General features: G+C 44.3%; 1 protein-coding gene across 2 annotated transcripts in view; it reads right to left on the bottom strand.

Annotated features, from left to right (window-relative positions):
- TDRD7 (tudor domain containing 7) overlaps positions 1 to 21,111 on the bottom strand; it is a 96,166-nt gene that overhangs the window by 50,182 nt on the left and 24,873 nt on the right. For both annotated transcript variants that reach the window (XM_019555198.1, XM_019555197.1), the window contains exon 4: positions 13,833 to 14,046. In XM_019555198.1, the coding sequence (XP_019410743.1) occupies positions 13,833 to 14,046 (214 nt within the window). The remainder of the gene's footprint in view (positions 1 to 13,832; positions 14,047 to 21,111) is intronic.

Raw genomic sequence — 21,111 nt, forward strand, 5'->3', positions numbered from 1 at the left:
TTGCTCTTGATAGTTTTCTAAAATATCAGGTCATTATGCAGCAGTGACCAAAATAAGCCAATAAAAATGTTGACCAACATTAAGAGGAAGACTGGAAGAAAGATTCAGAGCATCATGCCACTATATAAATCCACATTGCATCCACATATCTGTGCAATTCTGGTTACCACATCATAAAAAGGATGTAGTAGAATTAGAAAAGGTACAGAAAAGGGCAAGCAAAGTGATCAGGAGCCTGGAGCAGTTACCATAACAGGATAGACTAAAAAAAGTCTCGGGTCTTCAGTTTGGAAAGGAGAAGGCTGAGAGGAACAGAGGTCTGTAAATGCACGAAGAATATCGACCAAGCAGTTCCCTGCAGCTAGCAAAGGATATGAAGGGTAATAAGAAGGGTTTCTACAAGCATGTCAGCAACAAGAAGAAGATCAAGTAAAGTGTGGGTCCCTTACTGAACAGGGGAGACAACCCAGTAACAGATGATGCAGGAAAGGCTAAAGTACTCAATGCCTTTACTTCAGTCTTCACAGGCAAGGTCACCTCCCAAACTATGGCACCTGGCAGCACAGTTTGGGGAGGAATTGAGCAGCCAGTGGTGAAAGAACAGGTTAGGGACTAGTTGGAAAAGATAGACATTTACTAGTCCATGGGGCCACATGAGATGGACCTGAAGGAGATGGCCAATGTAACTGCAGTTGCTGGTCATTATCTTTGAAAACCTGTGGCAATTAGGAAAGGTCCCAGACAACTGGAAAAGGGCAAATACAGGGTCCATCTATTAAAAAAAAAAAAAAAGGAAGGAGGATCTGGAGAACTACAAACAAGTCAGCCTCACTTCAGTCCCTGCAAAATCATGAAGCAGATCCTCAAGGAATCCAAGCACATGGAAGAGACTATGATTAGGATAAATCAGCAAGGGCAAGTCAGTGGATGCGATATACCTTGACTTTAGTAAGGTTTTCAATATGGTCTCCTACAATATTCTTGCAAGCTAAAGGAGTATGGGTTGGATGAATGGACTATAAGGTGGATAGAAAACTGACAGAATCACTTGACTAGTAATCAATGGCTCAATGTCTAGCTGGCAGCTGGTATCATCAAGTGGAGTGCTCTACTCATTGGTTTTGTTCAATATCTTTATCAGCGACCTGGAAGATGGGATAGAGTGCACCCTCAGCAAGTCTGCAGATGACCAAATAAGGGGGAATAGTACTTATATTGGAGGGTAGGGCTACAATTCAGAGAGACTTCAACAAACTGGTGGATTGGACCAAAAGAAATCTCATGAGGTTCAATAAGAACTAGTGCACAGTCCTGCACTTAGGACGGAACAACCCCATGCAATGGTACAGGCTGGGGCCTGACTGACTGGCTAAGCACCAAAGGACGTTTACAGTGGACAATAAAGCTGAATATGAGCCAACTGTGCCCTTGTTGCAATGGTGGCTGACAACACACTGAGCTGCATTAGTAGGAATGTTATCATTGCTGAGTCTGCATCTGGAGCACCATGTCCAGTTTTGGCCCTTCCCCCCCACTACAGAAAGGATGTGGACAAATTGCAGAGCCCAGTAGGAGGGAAAGAGAATGGTAAGAGGGCTGGGGCACAGGACTTCTGGGGAGAGGCTGAGGGAGCTGGTTCATTTTGTCTGGAGAAAAGAAGACTAAGGGAGGATTTAAATGCAGCCTTCAACTACCTGATGCGTAGTTACAAAGAGGATTGAGCTAAACTGTTTTCAGTGCTGGTAGATGACAGAACAAGGAGCAAATGGTCTCAAGTTGCAGCAAAGGAAGTTTAGGAAAAGCTCTCTCACTAGAGGATAGTAGAGCACTGGAGCAGAATACCCACACAAAACCTTGGCTGGAACGATATAGCTGAGGATGGTCCCGCTTTGAGTGGAGGGTTGGACTAAATGGCCTCTTGACATCCTTTCCAACCCTAATTTTCTGTGATTCTAAGTCAAAAGGGAACTGCTGTTCACCAGGCCCCAGAATACTAGAATTTGGGGGCACCCCTAAAATCAGTAGGCAATAAGTTTAAAGCCAACAAGAAAAAATACTTTTTTTTGTACTTAACATGTAGTTAACATATGGAATTTATTGCCACAGGAGGCGGTGGAGGCAGAACGCATAGCCAGGTTAAACAAAGGACTGGATAAATTCATATATGATACATCTATTAATGGTTATTGAACAGAATAGTTGGAAATGTTTCCTCTGACATCTCTAAACCAATAATGGTGAATGCCAGGATGGATACCAAGTAGGGGACAGATCGCTCTAGAGATGCCTGGTTCAATGCTCTTCCCCTCTAGCATCCACTTTTACCACTTTTGGAGACATAATACTGGGCTAGACGGACCAATGGTCTGACCCAGAATGGCACTTTTTATGTTCTTAAGTTATGCATTTTTGATGCTCCATTAGTAAAACAGATTATTGTGTGTTGGTGTCTCAATGAGTCCCAAGTCTAGTTTCCATCAATATAAAAGTTTGTGTGCTTTCAAATGATAGGGTTAGACTCTGAACTTCATATTTATTTCATTATAATTTAAAACTATGACAGGTTCTACCCATTCATTACTGAAATCACTTGGAAAATGTCCTTATATTATGACCTAGAAAAACTGGAGATTCACAGGGTGGGTATAGAACTGGCTGGAAAGAAGGCAGCATTGAGTAGTACTAAGAGGGAAAGTATTAGGCTGGAGAGAGTTTCTTTTTAGTGGAGTTTTTCAGGGATTCATCTTGGGTCTCTTTTTTATTAGTCACCTTGGCATTATAGGGCAAAAAAAAAGTACACTGATGAAATCTGCTATGAACAACTAAGCCAGTGGCATTATTGAGGTGGAAGAGAACTGGGACAAGAACTGGATGGCCTTGAAGACTGGTGAAGCAGACATGGAATAAGATAAGATTCAACAGTACCAAAAACAGTGATGAACTTTGGGACCAATAAGTTTATGTTATAAATTGGAAGCTTATCAGTAGAGGTGCACTGATACATCAGTCCAATATTGGATCAGCACCGATATAAAGAAAATTATCTATATTGGAAATCAGCCTGGTGTGACTGATAAATGGCCCGTACATGTGCACAGCCACAGCGCAGCACATAGGCAGTGAGGAGCTGGTAAGTCTGGCATGGTGGAAGGGGAAGAAGAAGGGAAGCGTGCAGGGCAGGCAGATCAAGGCCCCCACGGAGAGAAGGGTGTAGGGTAGGGGTGTGGGACAGAGCTGTGGCTTATCCAGAGGGCAAGGAAAGAGAAAGGGGTGGCTCCCACCACTGCATGAAGTACATCCAGCGGCTTGTCCAGCAGCTCCCACCGCTGTTCCTGCCGCTCATCTGGGAGAACATATGGAGGGGGGGTTATGTGCCCCCAAATCTGTGTGTGGCGGTGGTGCTGAGAGGTGGGCTATGGGACAGAGCTACGGCGATTTTTGGGGTGGGTGCAGGCTCCCTCCCATAGCCCCCTCCCAGTGACACTGCCTGCCTGGCACCACCTCAGCTGCAGCCCATCCCACCCAGATCTGCAGTGCTGGGTCTTGTTTGGTGGGCCATGGACATGGCTCTGCCTGTGCCAGTCAAGCCAGGCTGCAGTCCTGTGTCATGCTGTGGGTGTACAAGTCGGGGGGGAGAGGGAGAGGAAGGGAACGGGACACTTGCCGCCCTCACACAACCTGTAGGGATGTCTATAGTCAGGTACCCCAGTTTGCCCACCCACTGGAGGGCTGGGACCTGGGAGCAGTGGGTAAGAAGTGAAGGGCACCAGCGTATTTGCACTGCTCAGTGCCACAAAGCAGCAGCGGGGGACAACTGCAGCTGGACCCATATGCTGGTGAGCGAAGGGGGCAGGGGAAAGTTCTGATTTTCCATGATAAAAAAACCACAAAAAAAAATCAAATGCAAAAATATATAGGTATCTAGAATTTATTTTATTTAATGATTGGAGGCACTGGTAGGGCTTCTAAATTACTTTAAAATAGTAAATGTATTGTCTCTGTGTCAGTTTAATACAACGTTTAATTTGATATACTTACAATTTTAAAGCAATTTAGAAGCCTTACCAGTGCCTTCTTGTCTCTATCTAGGTGTTTCATTTTAATCATGCAAAAATGTAGATTTGGGGGCAGGCGATGTTAAAAAAAAAATCAGAGCATATTGGATTTTTTAAACGCAGAAAACCAGAATCCCCTATGATAAGGCTCCAAACCCAAACCTATCCAGATAGCTATGACATAGAACCCAAGGTACTCTACTTCCTAACTGAGTGGTCAACCACTAAGCCAGGAGCCGAATTAGGAGTGCAGGAGCAGTCTGCAGGCTAGATGAGGCTCATGGACTGGTCTCATGCACTCATGCTAGGTGCGACAGATACCTAGCATAGGACATTTCAACCCAAATAAATCATGTTTGGTAATGTTTTGAGACCAGTTTTCCAAATACTTATCATTAAGTAACAGGCAGCCCTAATAGACAGTGCTACTAGTGTTGCCTTGTTTTTGTATAATTGTACAATTATATAAAAAAAAACCCAAAGGGGATAGAAGCAACTGTGACAACTACAGAGGTATCTTGCTGTTGAACATGTCAGAAAAAAAGTCCTCACTTGCATCATGCTCCCTCGGCTGCAATCTCTAGCTGAAAGAATCTATCTTGAAGTCAATGCGGTTTTCACTCAGAACGTTCTGCCACTGATATATTTTCGGCCAAGCAACTGCAAGAGAAGTGTAGAGAAAAAAGGAATACCAGCGTACATTGCCTTCACTGATCTGACAAAGGCCTTCAATATGGTCACTGTTCTGAAGAAACTGGGCTGTTGTGTCCTCCCCTCCCCACCCCCCAAAACTGTTGAACATCATTTGCTCACTACATCAAGGTAAGGGAAACCGTAGTGTATGAAAATAAAGGATCAGTCTCTGACATCAACAACAGGGTGAACCAGCGGCGCATCCTGGCCCTCATGCTCTTCAACATCTACTTTGCATTCCTACTTCTTCATGCATTCAAGGACAGCAATGATGGCATTCATCTTTGAACCAGAGTAGATGGAGACCTGTTCAACACTGCAAGGTGTAGAGCAAACAAAAACAAGGTGAAAGAGCTGGTTCCGAGAAATTTCTTACTTCTGGATGATGCAGCTGTCCACAGTGAATCTTCCCTGCAAAATTTCTTGGGCAGATTTTCTGTGTCTCACAAGAGCTTCAGGCTGATAATTAGTCTTAAGAAGACTCATATATTAAAGGGTGGAAAAAATAGTGCCTGACCCTACTCTGGTGGGTAAATCTCTTGGCATTGTTACCAGTTTTTGCTACTTGGGTTCTACGATCAGCAGAAATCTTGACCTTCAGACTGAACTAACAAAATCAGAAGATCAGCTAAGATTTTTGGGCTATTCTAGAAACATACAAGGAAAAAACTAAGGCAAAAATCCAAATCTACAAGATTTGCATGCTATCGTCCCTGTTTTATGGTTCAGGCACATGGACTACATATGCTAGGCACATCATCAAGAGACTAAACAGCTTCCCCATAAAATGCCAGTGCAAAATCCTGAAAATAAAAGTGGGAAGACAAAATGCCAAAACAAAGGAGCTAGAGCATGTAGGACTGACACACACAGAAACCATTATCAGGAGGAAGTTGAGAATGCTCTGCCACATCAGAAAAAAGTGGGAGGAGACCATATTCCCAAGAATATTTTGTGCAGTAAGATTCGAGACAGGTGTAGAAAGCAAGGTCACCATTTATGGCATTACAATGTGTGCAAAGATGATATGAAGTCATTCAACTTCAATGGAGAAAGCTAGGAGGAGTGTGCAGAGTCCTGTCCAATTTGGAAGGAACATGTGGTACTGGGTGCAACTCAGCATGCATCAGCTCTGATCCAGAGGATGGGTGCAAAGTGAGAATGGAGGAAGCAGCATGCTGTAGTCTTGGACTCCAACTCAGACAACACATGGATCTGTGAAACTTTCAATAAGCTGTGTCACTCTAAAATTGGGCTGGTCAGCCACAAACAGATTCAACAGGCACCTGGCTAAACCTCTTAATGCATACATCATGATCCAGTGGATTGACAGCTCTCTATATACTAGCCTTGCAACAAAAATACTCCGCTTCATAGTCACATAGGGTGTCTATACACAAGCAGGGAGGCTGCTCCGACATGCTGTAATTCCAACGTATTGGAGCAGGCTATTAAAATTGAGACTGCTGGAACATGGCAATTACTGCACTCCAGCAGCCTCCTGCATCTCATATATCAGTACCCCCATGTTTCAAAATGGTAGCGGGGCACCTTATCTAAAGCTCATTCAACAAGCTTTATCTGAAGTGCCCCCACTGCCATTCTGAAGCATGGAGAGACTGATACACAAGATGCTTCAGGCGCTTTAAACAGAGATGCCCTCAGAGCCTCTCTAATTAATGGAATTAAACAGGTCGAACATTGATATTGCATCCCTGCAAGATGTACCCCCGGCTTCAACTAGCTCCTAAGGACAAAAACACTACACACTCTTCTGGCAAAAGAAAGCTCCCAAAGATACACATGTATAAGGAATAGGCTTTGCTGTTAGAAACAATCTTTTCAGAACAACTGAGGATCCACTGAATGGTTCTGAAAGAATTCTTAATCAAGACACTGTACCAACAATTATTGACTATAACTACAAAAAAAATTCCATCTGCATTTGACACTGGAAACAGAGGCATGTATGATGGAATCAAGGCAGTGATAGGTCTGACTGCAAAGATATCAGTTTAATTAAAGACAGACAGACAGCAAAAATATAGTAGACTGAAAGATGGAAAGATGGGTAGAATCTTATCTTGAATTCTGTTCAAGAGAAAGTGATGTTACTGACACAGGCCTTAACTATTAGGTCTGTCTGTTCTTGAAGAGCTTGATGATATTCCAACTGTTGAGGAGTCAAGTAAAGCCACAGACAAATATGGCCAGTGGCAGGGCCCTAGGAAAAAGCAGCATTCCCCAAAAAATGAAGGTGCCAGACACCTAATGGACACATCCTAAAAGGATGGGGATCGTTTGGTTAAGCAAGTGGGCAAGCTGATAGGAGATAACAAAAGAGACTTTCAAACAGCTTTTGTTGGGCCTCAGTTAATTCAAGTCAGCAGGGCTACATGAGCTTCAATCTCAGGGTACTGAAGGAACTAGGAGAGGAAACCTTGGAGCCTCTGGCAACGATCTTTGTGAAGTCATGGGAGACAGGGCAGGTACCAGAGGACTGGAAAAAGGGTCGACATAGTGTCCCCCCGCCCTTTTTTTTTTTTTTTTTTAAAAAGAGGAGGACCTGGAGAACTAGATTGGTTAGCCTTATTCCAATACCTGGGAAGTGACTGGAGCATATCCTAGAGGAAGGCCATTCACAGAGACCTGGAGGAAGAAAGGCTGATTGCAAGCAGCCAACATGGATTTATGACAAACAAATCATATCAAACCTGATCTCCTTCTCTGACAAGTTAACTACTTGGGTACAGTAAGGGAATGCTATGGATATAGTGTATCTGGATTTCAGCAAGGCTTTTGATAAGGTCCCACATGACCTTCTCAAACAAACTGGAGAAGTGTGGTATGGACAGAAGTACAACATGAATAGATAACTGGCTTAATATCTGCAAGCAACAGTTCCATGGCAGAATGGAAGGAAGTTTCAAGTTGAGTTCCACAGGAGTCTGTCCTCAGCCCAGTGCTGTTCAACATGTTTATTAACGATTTAGATGCTGGCATGGAAAGCTTCCTGAGCAAGTTTGTGGACAACATGAAACCAGGAAGGACTGCAAACATGGAGGATGCAAGAGCAATTCAGAAGGATCAACAGATTGGAAAGCTGCACTAAGCCCAACAGAATGAGTTCAATGCAGACATATCCAAGGTACTACACATAGGAAGGAATAATCAAATACAAATACAAAATGAGGGGCACATGGCTGGATGGCAGCCCTATGGAAAAGAACCTGGGAGCCTGGTAGACCACAGACTCAATAAGTCTGCAGCATGATACAGCCACAGAAAAGATAAATGCAGTTTTGGGCTGCACTGACAAAAGTATTAGATGATACTGCCTCTACATGGCACTGGTTAGATTTCATTTGAAGTACTGCGTGCAGTTCAGGGTTCCACATTAAAAAGGATGTGGACAAGTTAGAGAGGGTCCAGAGGCAACCATTAAAAAAAGCCAAAAACTAATGAGCTTGGAAACCAGGTCATATGAGGAGAGGTGAAGGAGCTAGGCCTGTTCAACTTGCAAAAGGTGCTTAAGAGGGGATATGACAGCAGTCTTCAAATACTTGAAGGGCTGCCATAAAGCAGGGGTAGAACACCTTTTCTCTCTTGCTGCAGAGAGGAGGACACAGACTAGTGGCCTGAAACTACAAAGTAAGGTTTTAAATTGGATAGCAGGAAAAATGTATTTACCATTACAACAGTGAGGCAGTGGAATAGACTGCCTAGGGAAGTTGCGGACTCTTAAGCTGGGAGAGCTTGAGAGTGGACAGCCACTGGTCAGGGATGATTTAGGCATAGTTATGCCTACATTCCACCATTTTTCATGCTTCTGGGCTTTGCTAGTTGCCCCTGCCCCCCCACCACTTCTTCTGCAGTATATGCCTGGGTGTTTTTAAGCGTCCCTCAAAGGCACTGGGTGTGACTATAGCCAAGGCTGGGGATTTTGGCTAGGGTGTACCAAAGCTTGTGCTGGGATGAGAGGTAGAGATTCCTGGCTAGAGGGTCTTGCCCCTCTGTTCAGGGTCAGATTAAATCGCCATATTTGGGATCAGGAAGGAATTTTACCCTGTGGTCAGACTGGTACAGACTGCAGGGGGTTTGCTTTCCTCTGTAGTGGAGGGTGTGGCCCCTTGAGTATACACTGACAACATTTTACAGAAGCAAGACACTGGCTGCCAGTTTCTCTGCTTTATCTGTGATGGGTTAGGGTGTTAGTTTTATGTTGTGATAGGGTTGAGAGCAGTTTTATTTATATTATAATTACATGGGATGGCTTGGATAGGGTTGATCTTACCTTAGACAGGGGGCTGAACTAGATGACCTCTGGAGGTCCCTTCCAGTCCTACTTCTCCATGACTAAGTGTGGGAGACTTGTGTTTCTTTCTAACAGCAAGAAGCTCATATAGGTGGGGCAGTTGGGACTGCACCATAAGATACAAGAGATGCCAATATAGTCACTCTGTAGAAGAACAAAAAGGGAACCACAGCAACTGTAACAAATAATCATAGTATTTCGCTACTAGGCATTGTTTGCTTTGGGGGTGCTCAGAAGACTTGAGAAGCTTGCTGAGAGTGTTTACTAAGTCACAGGCTGGACTTACATGAGATGCTGACTGAGCAGTTGTTACTGAACAGTCATTTAGTACCTTGCATAGACAAGTACTAAACGACTGTGCAGCAACTAGCATTACTGTGCAGCAGCATTCCCACATGGCTTCTTGGTGATCCTGACTGCGCAGCAGTGTCATATCACGCTTTGTGCTGCGTAGAGCTACAGCACGGTCAGTGTCTCGTATGGACATAGCCACAGTGTGGCTTCAGAGTGAGTAGGTCTGTTGCAGATATGATCTTTTCACTCCAAGAAATCTGAGAAAAACTTATAGGGAACAAAGGAGACCTCTCTGTAAATGGCCCTCATTGACCTGACCAAGGCCTTTAACCTTGTCAGCAATAAAGGCCTTTTCAAATTATTGTAAGAGATTGGATGTCTACTAAGGATGTGTAAGGTTATCACTATTAGTGCAGTGATAACCAGTTAGCTTACCAGTTGTTGTTTAGCAGTGTGGCAGGAAAGGGGGTGGGGTAGAAGGGAAGAGAAACTGTGGTGCACAAGCAATAGACAGAAGGCAGCAGGGCAGACAGGAGGGAGGAGCAAGGAGGGACAAGGGGGACTAGTACGCACAGCCTAAGAGGAAAACACAAAGCAGCTTAACTCATCATCAATTAAGCAATTAGCTGCTCCTTCACAGATACTCCCACCATCCTGGCTCAGGGCTTCTTGTCCATCTTGCCTTCAAAACCTCATGAGTCACTTTGAGTATGTCTGCCAAAAGTTTGGTCTTCCAAAACAGCATCAAGACCAAAAACAAGAAAAGTGGTTTTCAGCTGTTTTCATTTGCAGACCCCTAAACAATAATTGAATGGAGGTGCAGACACCTTTGAATAGCAAGTGTGGGTATTCACACACTTTGATTGATCATAGTCATCTTTTGTGGACCCCTTAAGTCTGCAGACCCCACAGGGATCCACAGATTGCAGATTGAAAACCACTGGGCTAGAACACCGATTCACTGGCAAATCAAAATAGGCAAAAATATGTTGGATGCTATAATTAAGTGTATATACCTTAGTTCCATTGTTACCAACAATATGTCACTTGAGGCTGAACTGAATGCCTACTGTTTTGCCAATACAGGTGTCATAAGCATGCAGACACATGGAACACACTAACTGTTAAGACCATGGTCAAAGCATACCATGCTTACACCATCAACACTTGTGTGGCAGCACATCCTGCATACACTATTCAATAAAAGCACCTCAACAGCTTTCACTTATGCTACCTAGCAATTATCTGACAGTACAGAATTGCCTACACTGAGGTATTAGAACATGCCAAATTTCTAAGCATTCATTCTCTTTCTCCTCAGTTGGTGTTGACTTGGATGGCTTGGTCATGTGGAAAATGAATTCTCCAAGGATTTCTTGCATGAATAACTCTTTACAGGAAAGACCATGGAGGCATTATATCTCCGTTTCAAAGATGTTCTCAAGAGATATGAAAGCAATGAACATTAAGCCAAATGACTGGGAAAAGATTATGGAGGATCAAAGCATTTGGAAACAGTCTATTAAATATGGAATGAAGGCTTTTGAGGAAAGAAGAGCCAAATGTGCAGAAGAAAAGAAATCTCAGGAAGAACCCTAAACCACGTTAGACTGTTAGATACAAATTTCACATACCGTAAATGCAGAAGAAACTGTCACAAGAATTGGCCTCTATATATCTGCCATAAAACTGCCACACTCACAGATAATGTCTTGGTGCAAATCTACTGTTTTGCAAGACAAACAGATTTACCTATACAATACCTATACTTTAGATGCATGAACCTGGGGGCCTGTACTGCTCTTAAAGCAAGAGTCAGAATTAAATAAACCCCATTATTTCAAGAGTGAAATTTAACTTGCTGCTAGTTTCTCACTCTGGTCTCCCAACACTCCCTGACACCCACTGTTGTCGAACAGAATGTTCTGATTGTTCCCTTCAGGTTTTTGAAAAAAGAGTTAATACATGAGAGATTAAACTGTCATACTGATATGTATCAACAACAGCTATGCCTTAGGGGAAGTAGCAGACAGCTCACATCTTGTTTCAAATATTTGCTATATTTTAACTAATCACAATGATAATACATGGAGTATTATCGAGATAAAGCAAAGCTATTCGGAAACTTAGCCCAATCACAATGATGGAACAAGGACATTATCTGCATCATCATTTGATGACTCAGTGCATCAATAAACAATACATAAAGAGAAATGATGGTGCAGCAATTCTGTTAGCCAAGCTGGATTTTAGAACCAAAGAATGAAAACATGTGTAATGCTAAACCAGCAAAACAGCATCTAAAGCCCTTATCTGAATTCATCCAGACCCAGCAAGTCAGATGCTGCATTCAAGGGTAAAAAGAGCTAAGCAAAAAAGACCTTTTGCTGTTTAAAATATAGAAGCTTTCTGTTAAAGTTGCTTTCTTTGATTTTTTTAATTGCTTGTTATGTTAGAATAACTTTGAAAATTGACAATTATTCTCTAGTGTTCTGCTAACTCCCTCAACAGCAGAACCAAACATAGCTTTCTACCAAGAGAATCAAAAGCCAGTCATCATTGGGAGTATAGCACCAGATTGTCAAAACAGAGTTCTGGACAAAGGATAGTTACATGATAGATTTGTAACAGGAGAATGAAAGATCAACATCTGCACTTGCTATTTTTTTTCAGTTGTGTGCCTCATTAAAGTGATGTTTAAAGAAAGACTATTAAAAAAAAAATCTATATTTCTCTGTGCTCTATGTACTGATGTCCACATACCAAGGAAAATACCAGTTGTCAGACTTCAATGCATAGGTGCTAAGGACCCTGGCCCCCTTGGGAAGAAGGCTGTCATTTGAAATGCATAAGGCTTTCCACATGTCCATCACAGGGCTCCTCCCCAGCAAAAATAAAATTGGTGCCTATGCTTCAATGTGTACCAATTCAGTGGATTATGGAGGATTTACAATAAAGTATTACAATACCTTAATCTTTTGATATACATTTCCATTTTTATCCCAAAGATTACTTCCTTGCATTAAACAGAAACTAGAGATTGTGCATATCATATTGAATATTAGCACTGAACTAGTCAACATCCTATAAGAGGAGCGATAATGATCCAAAAAGAAAAGACAACATTAACTTTCAAACCAACCATTAGAGGTTCTAACTTCAGGTGGAGATGCAAAAGCTACTGTGAATTCAGTAGTAGCTACAAGAAGATTAGTCCTGGACGCTGCCCCTACTGCTTGCTTGCTTGCCAAGAAAAGCAGCAGCCATTTTGCAGCTGCAACCTCTCCAAGAAAGCCACCTCTGGGCCATAACTGTCAAAAATTTTTCTTTCCTAAAATCTGCCTTTCAAAAAAAACAAGGTGCACACCTTATTTAGAAGTATGCAGTATACAAGAAAATACCACAAATAAAAAGACAGTTTACTTTATCTTAGTACAATGTTTTCACCTGGATCTACTTGCATTTTCAGATCTTAAACCAACATATTCTGTTCCTTTCAATTGTGTGTAAAACACCCATAGCAAAGCATAAACAAAAGAAAATTAAGACTTCTAAACTACATACATCAGGGATGTCAAAGACAGCTGACCCTGTGGGTTAGATGAGTGATACAGTATCAGTTCATGGGCTGGATCAGGCCCACAGACTGGTCCTGCAAGCTGGATCCAGTGCATGTCCTGGAACGGGTGCTATGTGTAACACATTCCCCCAGAACACTTACTCTAGGACCACACTACGTGTGGTGCCTGTTTCAAACAGGTCTGCTCCATGCGGAATCCAACATGTGTCCCAAAACAGCTGGAATGCATCTTGTATATCGTTGTGCCGGTGTCACCCACTTTGGGATCATTCCACCCCTCTCCTTCACATGCGCTGAATCCAGCATGGAGTGGACACACAGTCCCCAAATGGTTGGAGCAGGTGCCATAAGCAATGTGGTCCCAGAGCAGGCGCCACATGCGATGCATGCAGGACAACTCCACGACCTATTGGCAGCGCTGGGAGCCGGATAAAATGGCACCAAGGGCTGTATCCCTGGCATACACTGAATAAAGCAGCTAGAGTGCAAATAAGTGACACCTGGAAGGTGGTGGTTTAGGTTTTATTTCTGGTTTTGCTGCTGCCACCCAAGTGATCTTATGCAAGTTAAAACTTGTGCATGTCTGCATCTATAGCTGTAGACAGTGGTACAGCTAAACCATTTTTGTAGCAACATTGATAACTATATATGAAATCACCACATGAATGTTGGTCTTTAAATTTATGTACCATGTCTATTCTTGGGGGAAAAAAGTTTCCCTTTCTAACAGTACAAAATTTACCCTCAGAGTACTACAAAACAAATATAGCCATTCAAAGGGTGCCACTCCAGAAGTAGGGAAGTCAGGGTTCCTCACTCAGACAGACCCAACAGATCAATAATCCTTTTGTCCTGCATGTTTTAACCACCATGCTACATATGCACACATACAGACCTGTTTATCATTGTTACATGTCTCTGCATTGGAGCCTCTTTGGATGGTCCACTTCCAACTATTGAGGGCAAAACACATGGAAATGTCTCCATGCTGGGTTTAGCAATTCCATATGAACTCCCTCTGCTTCTCTGCACAGGAGGTATAGGTCTTCTGCTGCCTTCATCTGGTATAATCATTAACCCCGGCTGCCTCAAAGTTCCTTTTGGCTTTCCTATAAAATAAAGACATGGTAAGAATTGCCATTTAGTGGTTCACACCATGGTTGCATCTAGCCCAGTATCCTGTGTCACACAGGGGTAAAGAGTGGCTGCTGAAAGGGAAAGTGAACAGGGTATCACCAGGGATTTTTCTAGTGTTTCTCTCCCACTTAAAACCTCCAGAATTTAAGGTCTAGGAAGTTCTGATTTAGAAGCTGTACGTTTAACTGACATGCTACTGATGCATCTTTTTCTAAGAATTTGTCCAATTCCTTTTTGAATTTGGCTAAATGTCAGCTTTCACATCTTGTGGTAATGAATTGTACACTTTAGTAACACGCTGTGAAAAAGACCTTCCTTTGTTAGTTTTAAATTTAGTACCTACTAGTTTAATTTTTGTGGCCCCTAGGTCTTGTATGCTGAAAAAGTAAATAAAATCCTCTTTACTTTCAGTTCGCTATATAACGGTTTACAAAGCATCCCTTTTCTACAGACAGAGACAGATGGTGGAGCACCGTTGGATAGACCTAGCATCTTTAGTCTCTCATCATACGGAAGCCCCTCCATTCCACTAGTCAACCTTGTTGCCCTTTTCTGTACCTTCTCTAGTTCCTCTTTATCCCCTTTTGAGGTGTGGTGACCAGAACAGAGCACAGTTCAAGTTGTGGATACACCATGTCTTTATAACGGGGCATAATGACACTTTCTATTTTGTTCACAATTCCCCTCTTAATAATCCTAAACATTGTTTGCCTTTGATGGCTGCATAGCAAACTGCCCATAATGACTCCCAGATCTTTTTCTTGTGTGGTGACAGCTAATGTAGAGCCCATCACAGTATAGTTTGGGTTATTTTTGCCCATGTGCATCACCTGATACTTAGCTACACTGAACTTAATTTGCCATTTAATTGCCCAACTGTTCCACATCCTTCTGTAGCTCCTCATAGCCCACCTTGGTCTTTACCACTTTGAATAATTTTGTACCATCTGCACCTGTCTACCTCACTACTCACCCCCTTTGCCAAATCATTTATGAATGTTAAACACCACTGGTCCCAACACAGAACCCTAGGGTACTCTGCTGTTTACTTCTTTTTATCCCCAAAACTGACCATTTATATTTCACTCTTTGGCTTTTTTTAAACTTTAAAACCAATTTCTAACCCATGAGTGGACCTTCCCTGTAATCCCATGACCACCTAACTTCAGTAACAGCCTCTGCAGGGGGGGACCTTGTCAAAGGTTTTTTGGACATTCAAATAGACTATGTCAGCTGGAACATCTTAAGCCACCTGCTTCTTGATACCCTTCAAGAACTCCAGTAGTTTGGTGAAGCACGATTTCCCTTTGACAGCCATGCCAATTCCTTCCCAGCAATTCACATTCATCCACAACAACTCTTTCTTTGTTCCTACTAGTTTTCCTGAAACAGAAGTTAGAATCACTGGGCTGTAGTTCCCTGCATCCCCTCTAGGGTCTTTTTTAAATATGAGAGTCACACTAGCAACCCTCCAGTCCTCTGGTACCAAGGCTGTTTAGTGATAGGCTGCCTACTACAGGTAAGAGTTCGGCAACTTCTTATTTAGGATTCTGAAAGACCCTAGGGTGAATGCCATCTGGTCCTGGTGATTTGCTACTGTTTAGTTTATCAATTTCCTTTACAATATTATCTACTGAAACATCAGTTCAGGTCAGCTCCACTGACTTGTCCCTAAAGAGGAGTGGATCTGGTTGGGGAATCTCCCTAACATCTTCTACAGTGAAGACAAATGCAAAAAATGCATTTACTTTTCTCAGCAATGGCTGTCATTCTTTAGCACCCCTTTTCCACCCTGATCACCCAAAGCCCCAACTGACTTCTTGGCAGGTTTCTGGCTTCTAACAATTACAGAAATGTTATCGTTACTCCTCACATTCTCTTAACTTGTCTGGTTACACTTTTACATTTGATTTGCCAGCTTATTCTTATTTATTTTCTTCATTAGGATTGGACTTACATAGGCAATAAACAGGAAAAAGGCTTCTTTCAAAAAGATGAACTCTGCCATTAAACCACACTGGCTTTCTTTTGGTCTGCATGCCTGTTTTTGTTTGAGATACGCATTTGCTCTCTCTCTCCAATACAGTGTTCTCAAACTGTTCCCATGCTGCTTGCAAGTTCTTGGGACCCCATTTAACTTCCATCTAAGCAGCTTCCTCACTTTGTGTAGTCTCTCTTTTTAAAGTTAAAGAGCTACTACAGGTTTCCCTCACCAACCATGGTTTTGAGTATCAATGCTTCAGAGAAAAGGAGGAGGTACAGTCTGAAAATACTTCACCATGACCTCCCTGGCCCTGCTCATGCCTCTCACTCCCCCTCTTCCCCCTGCCTCACAGCCTTGCTGGTGCCCCTCATCTCTCACCCACAGGCTCTGCTCTCCCAGCCCTGCTGGTTTTGCCAACCAGTTTTGCTAACCACAGGAACTTTCAAGAACCTAACCCCTGTGGTCGGCAAGGGAAACCTGTACTGTAGATTTTCTTTTCTCCACTCCCACCTAGATGTCAAACCCAACTGCACTGTAGTCACTACTGCAGAGCAGCTCAGTAACACTTAACCCTTTCTACCAAATCCTGTGCACTACTTAGGTCTAGAGGTCAATAATAGCCTTTCCTCTTGTAGGTTTGAGGACTAAATCTCAAGAAACTCTATTTATTATAACATCAAGAAATATGATCTCTGCATTATAGCCTGATGTTTGACTGACCCAGTCTATTTGTGACTATTTGGAATCGCCCATTATTATTGTATTTTCTGCCTTTGCAGCCCCTCTCAAACCCCTTAGCATTTCTAGCTTGCTGATGCCATCCTGGTCGGGAGGAGGAACAATGGGATTGGGACAATCAATAGTATATCCCGAAACATACTTCCCCACTCCCCATCCCCATTCAAACATGGAGTTTCTATCCACAGAGATTCTATGGTACCTCACCAATTGGAAAAAAACACCCCACGCCCCCACAAAAAAGGACAAAAAGCCTACTCTATTTGATTTGATGCAGCTGTTGATGCAGGATGCCACTCCCGCCAGTATAACCTATTCTATCATTCCACTGATTCTCCTCATACCACTATGTTTCCAAGATACCTATGATGTCAATATTATTTATAAGCTAAGTATTCAGGTTCCCCCCATCATGGATCTTCTAGCATGTCTACAGCCACTTATATTTTTTCGCTACCTTGTTGGCTTTGAGGCATTTTCTTTTCTTTTTTTTTTTTTTTTTTTTAAGAAGATGGTAAAGGTATTTATTTGTGCTGGTCTCTGCCTTTCACCCAAGTACTTCCTTCCTGTTTCCTATCCCTTATGCCAGAGGCTGTCAACCAGGGGTACTTTGAAAGGTCCCAGGGACAGGCAGCACTTGGGGATCAAACACCAGCTGAGTCCTTCACTAGGTCAAAGCTCATGGGAGAAGACAGAGTGGGGAGGAAAGTGACTCTGCCAGGGGAAGGCCTTCTATTGCTGACCCCTGATTGGACTGAGGCTCTCAGCCCTCTGTTGGACCATCCCACCTACATAAAGGCTTCCTGTTCCCTGGACAAGCTGTCTGGACAACAAAACTCCTGCTGTCCATGTACTCCTCTGCTGTTTCCCTGCTTTTGCACCCTGACTCTAGATGATGTTGCTGACCCCGTTCAGACGACGATCTCTGCCTCGCATCTTGTACTGATGGAACTTGGTTCTCATAGGTATCCAACCTGGCTTTCTTCCTGACCCTGTTCTGTCTCATGTTTTGGCCCTGGGTTGGACTCTAACCCTTGGCCACCGCTCAGACCTCAGCTAACGGCTTGTGCAAACCACCAGCTGAACTGCCTCTACCTTGGTATGTGACCCCATCCAATAAAAATCCTTACCTGATCTGCTACTAAAACTATGCAACCAACCCAATCTGCCACAGGCAAAGAAGGGGAACAAATACTTAAAACAGTTAAGTATAGAACTATTTAAAATTAGTTACAAGATCAATTAAGATTCCTGTGAGTCTTAATATTAAGTTACTAATGTTTCTTGAATTTTTAAATATACATAACCTAATGTGACATGGGTTTAAGATGCTTGTATAACACCTGAGTAAGATGCTAAAGATTTTGCCAAAACATGTGTAAACAAAGAACCCCTAAAAATTTAGAAAAATAATATTTGTCTGCCCCTGGCTGCCTGTCAAAGATGACAGGGTATCCAGCAGCAGCAGGACCCACCAGCCCGGCCCCACCCCTTCCCCAGCTGGTTGCCTCTGCCTAGCAGAGGCTTCAGGCCTGGAACCCTAGGGAGGTTCTCTACCTCCCTCCACCAGAAAGAGAAACTCATTTAAGAACAGGGCAGCAGGGGAGGACTGCAGGTGATTACCCGAATCCTCAGGGCTAGGCCAGGCTGGCTCCTGCAGAGTCCTGTGGACCCGACCATACAGCTGGGACCCATGTGGTGCCAAAGTGGCGAGCACAAAAGCAGACAAATGGCAGCAAGCAGGTGGTGGGGGCAAGAATGTGGTAATAACCGGGTGCGAGTGCAAGGCCCATGCCAGTGCCGGCCAGGGCCCACAGCAGGACAGCAGGAGTGCAGGGCAGGGCTGGAAGGGGCTCTATGGAGCCAGGCTCAGCTGCACCAGCAGGGAGAGTGGGGAGCTGTTCTGGCTCCACAGAGCCCCTGGTCAGACTAGGCCCCATGAGCTTGCTGCCTCACGCTGGGCCCCTGCCAACCTTGGCCCTGGTGTACCAGCGCAGGCCCCATGATCCTACCCAGCTGTCTCTGCACCTCCACGTCCTTGCCTGCTACCACTTGCCCTGCTGCCACTCCTCCCCACCCACCACCTGCCTGCCAGCTGCTCCACCACCATGTGGTTCCCAGCTGCATTGCTGGACCACAGGACTCAGTAGGAGCTGGGCCAGCCCCCGGCAATTCTTGGGTGGCCCAATGCAGTTCCAGCTGCATCCTGTGGTCTCAGCCGTGCAGCTTGGATGCAATTCCAGAGCAGTGAGGGGACACTGAGAAGCAGCAGGAGAAGGGCAGTGGTGGCAAGTGGGGGCATGTGGCCAGGAGCACAGAACACTGGCTTGAAGAAATGCTGCCAGGGCTCTGCCTGCCACAGCAAGAGCTGTGGACAAACCCTCCCTCTCCACACATGCCACAACCCTCCCCCTACACACACTCACAGCCCCCCCACAAACCCATACCCACTCCCACCCCACACATCCACATGCTCCCCCACCCTACATACACACACCCACACTCTCCCAACCCCATACACACCTACACTCCCAAATCTATCCACCCCCACAAACCCATACCCCACATTCATAGTCCCCACCCACCTATACCCTGCCACACAATATACAAGAGTAAGACTTCATTTTAAGCTATTATACAATCACCTCTATGTACACTACACACGTGTTCACATGCAAATCAGGACAAAAATACTTTTTGAAAATTAAAATAATGAATGTTGTAGTAGAGGTTTGATTTTTAGGATATAATTTGGTATTTTTCTGGTTCTGAGATGGCAAACCCCCTTGTTGAAAGGAGTATGTCCACGGGCAAGGGGAGGGACTTATGGTAGAAAAGGTCAGTTAGGGGGTGGGACTTCTGATCCCATGATGGTGACCAGGGGGTGGGGCACCTATCAAGTGGCAGGGCTGCCCTTGCAGCCCTTGACACCTCGCTAAAATTCAGTAAGCAGCCCTCCAGCCAAAATAACTGCCCAACCCTGCATTAGCCCAAAGAATATAAGGGCAGAGAAATGTTTAAACTGTTACCAGTGTCCTTGCACCAGTGCCTGGAGGTGCAGGGGGAAAATAAATTGTTAATGGTCTGTCAATGGGAGTTTGTGCCTGAAAGCGTGCAAAGAATAATTTTTCCAACTATTTAGTTAGTCTAATAAAAGATACCATGTTATCCAAAGAACCTTGTCTGTCTATGTCCTTAGACCAACATGACTACAACCAACAACCCTGAGGTCGCTCTCAGATTTCTTATATAGGTCACTAATGATAAAATGTCACCGTGAATAATAAAAGCTTTTCACTGTGCAGAAATGTGAAACTAGAGTTTGCTTTTCCATAAATGCAAGAGTATACTAATACAACATTTATTTTTTCACTTTATTTTAGCAAACAAATCCTCTACCTACCAAATTTATCCCACTTGTGTATATTATTGGTTAAATCTGAGCACACGTAAAACTAAGGTAACAGAAAGTTGGTTTTTATTTTCCTACTGTTATCTGTATAAATTAAATTATAATTACTGAACCAGTGCTAGGACTGCTCACTGCCTCCCCGCAACCACTTCAGGCCAAGGCTGGGGGAGTTCTCCACCTCCCACCACCATGTCAGGCCAGGGCCAAGGGCCATTCCCCCCGTTACCCCCATCACTTAGGGGAGGTTGGGAACAGCCCAGACCCCAGCCCCACCACTTTGGAGCGCAGCCACCAGCAACCCCCCCTCTCCTGTTCCCCAACACCTCCCCTCCCTGGCTGGCTGCTCTTTGGGGGAGGGGGAGTGCACCCTGGCTCCAAGGAGCAGACCCAGGGGGGTGAGGCCAGCACCACTGGCCTTGCCCCTCTGCTCTGTTCCCTCCATGATGGCAGTGCTCCAGGCCCTACTGTCCCCATCTTCCTCCAAGGAGCAGGGGAGGGGGGCTGGCCTTGCCCCCCTCCCCTCCCCTCAGTCCCTACCATCATGACGGTGCTCCACCATCTGTCTCTGTCTGTGCAGAGCACTCTGATCGGAGACAGACTGATGCTTTTACAATATTAGAACTGGCTGTAAATCAGAAAATCGGCCTGACGTGGCTGGTAATTTGGCCGATAAATGCCCATGCATGCATGCAGCTTCAGCGCAACATGTAGGCAGCGAGAAGCAGAGCCCAGCAGCTTGGAAAACTGTCCAGCTGGTAAGTCTGTTGTCATGGAAGGGGAAGGGAGAGGTAAGGGGCAGATCACGGCCCCTGTAGTGAGAAAAGGAGCAGGGCTATGGCAGGCACAGGACGGAGCCACAGCTTGTTCATGGGACACAGAGGATGGGGGGTGGCTCCTGCTGCT

Source organism: Crocodylus porosus, unplaced genomic scaffold, assembly GCF_001723895.1.
Source record: "Crocodylus porosus isolate Cpor-Errol unplaced genomic scaffold, CroPor_comp1, whole genome shotgun sequence".
In the NCBI taxonomy this organism is placed as follows: Eukaryota; Metazoa; Chordata; order Crocodylia; family Crocodylidae; genus Crocodylus; species Crocodylus porosus.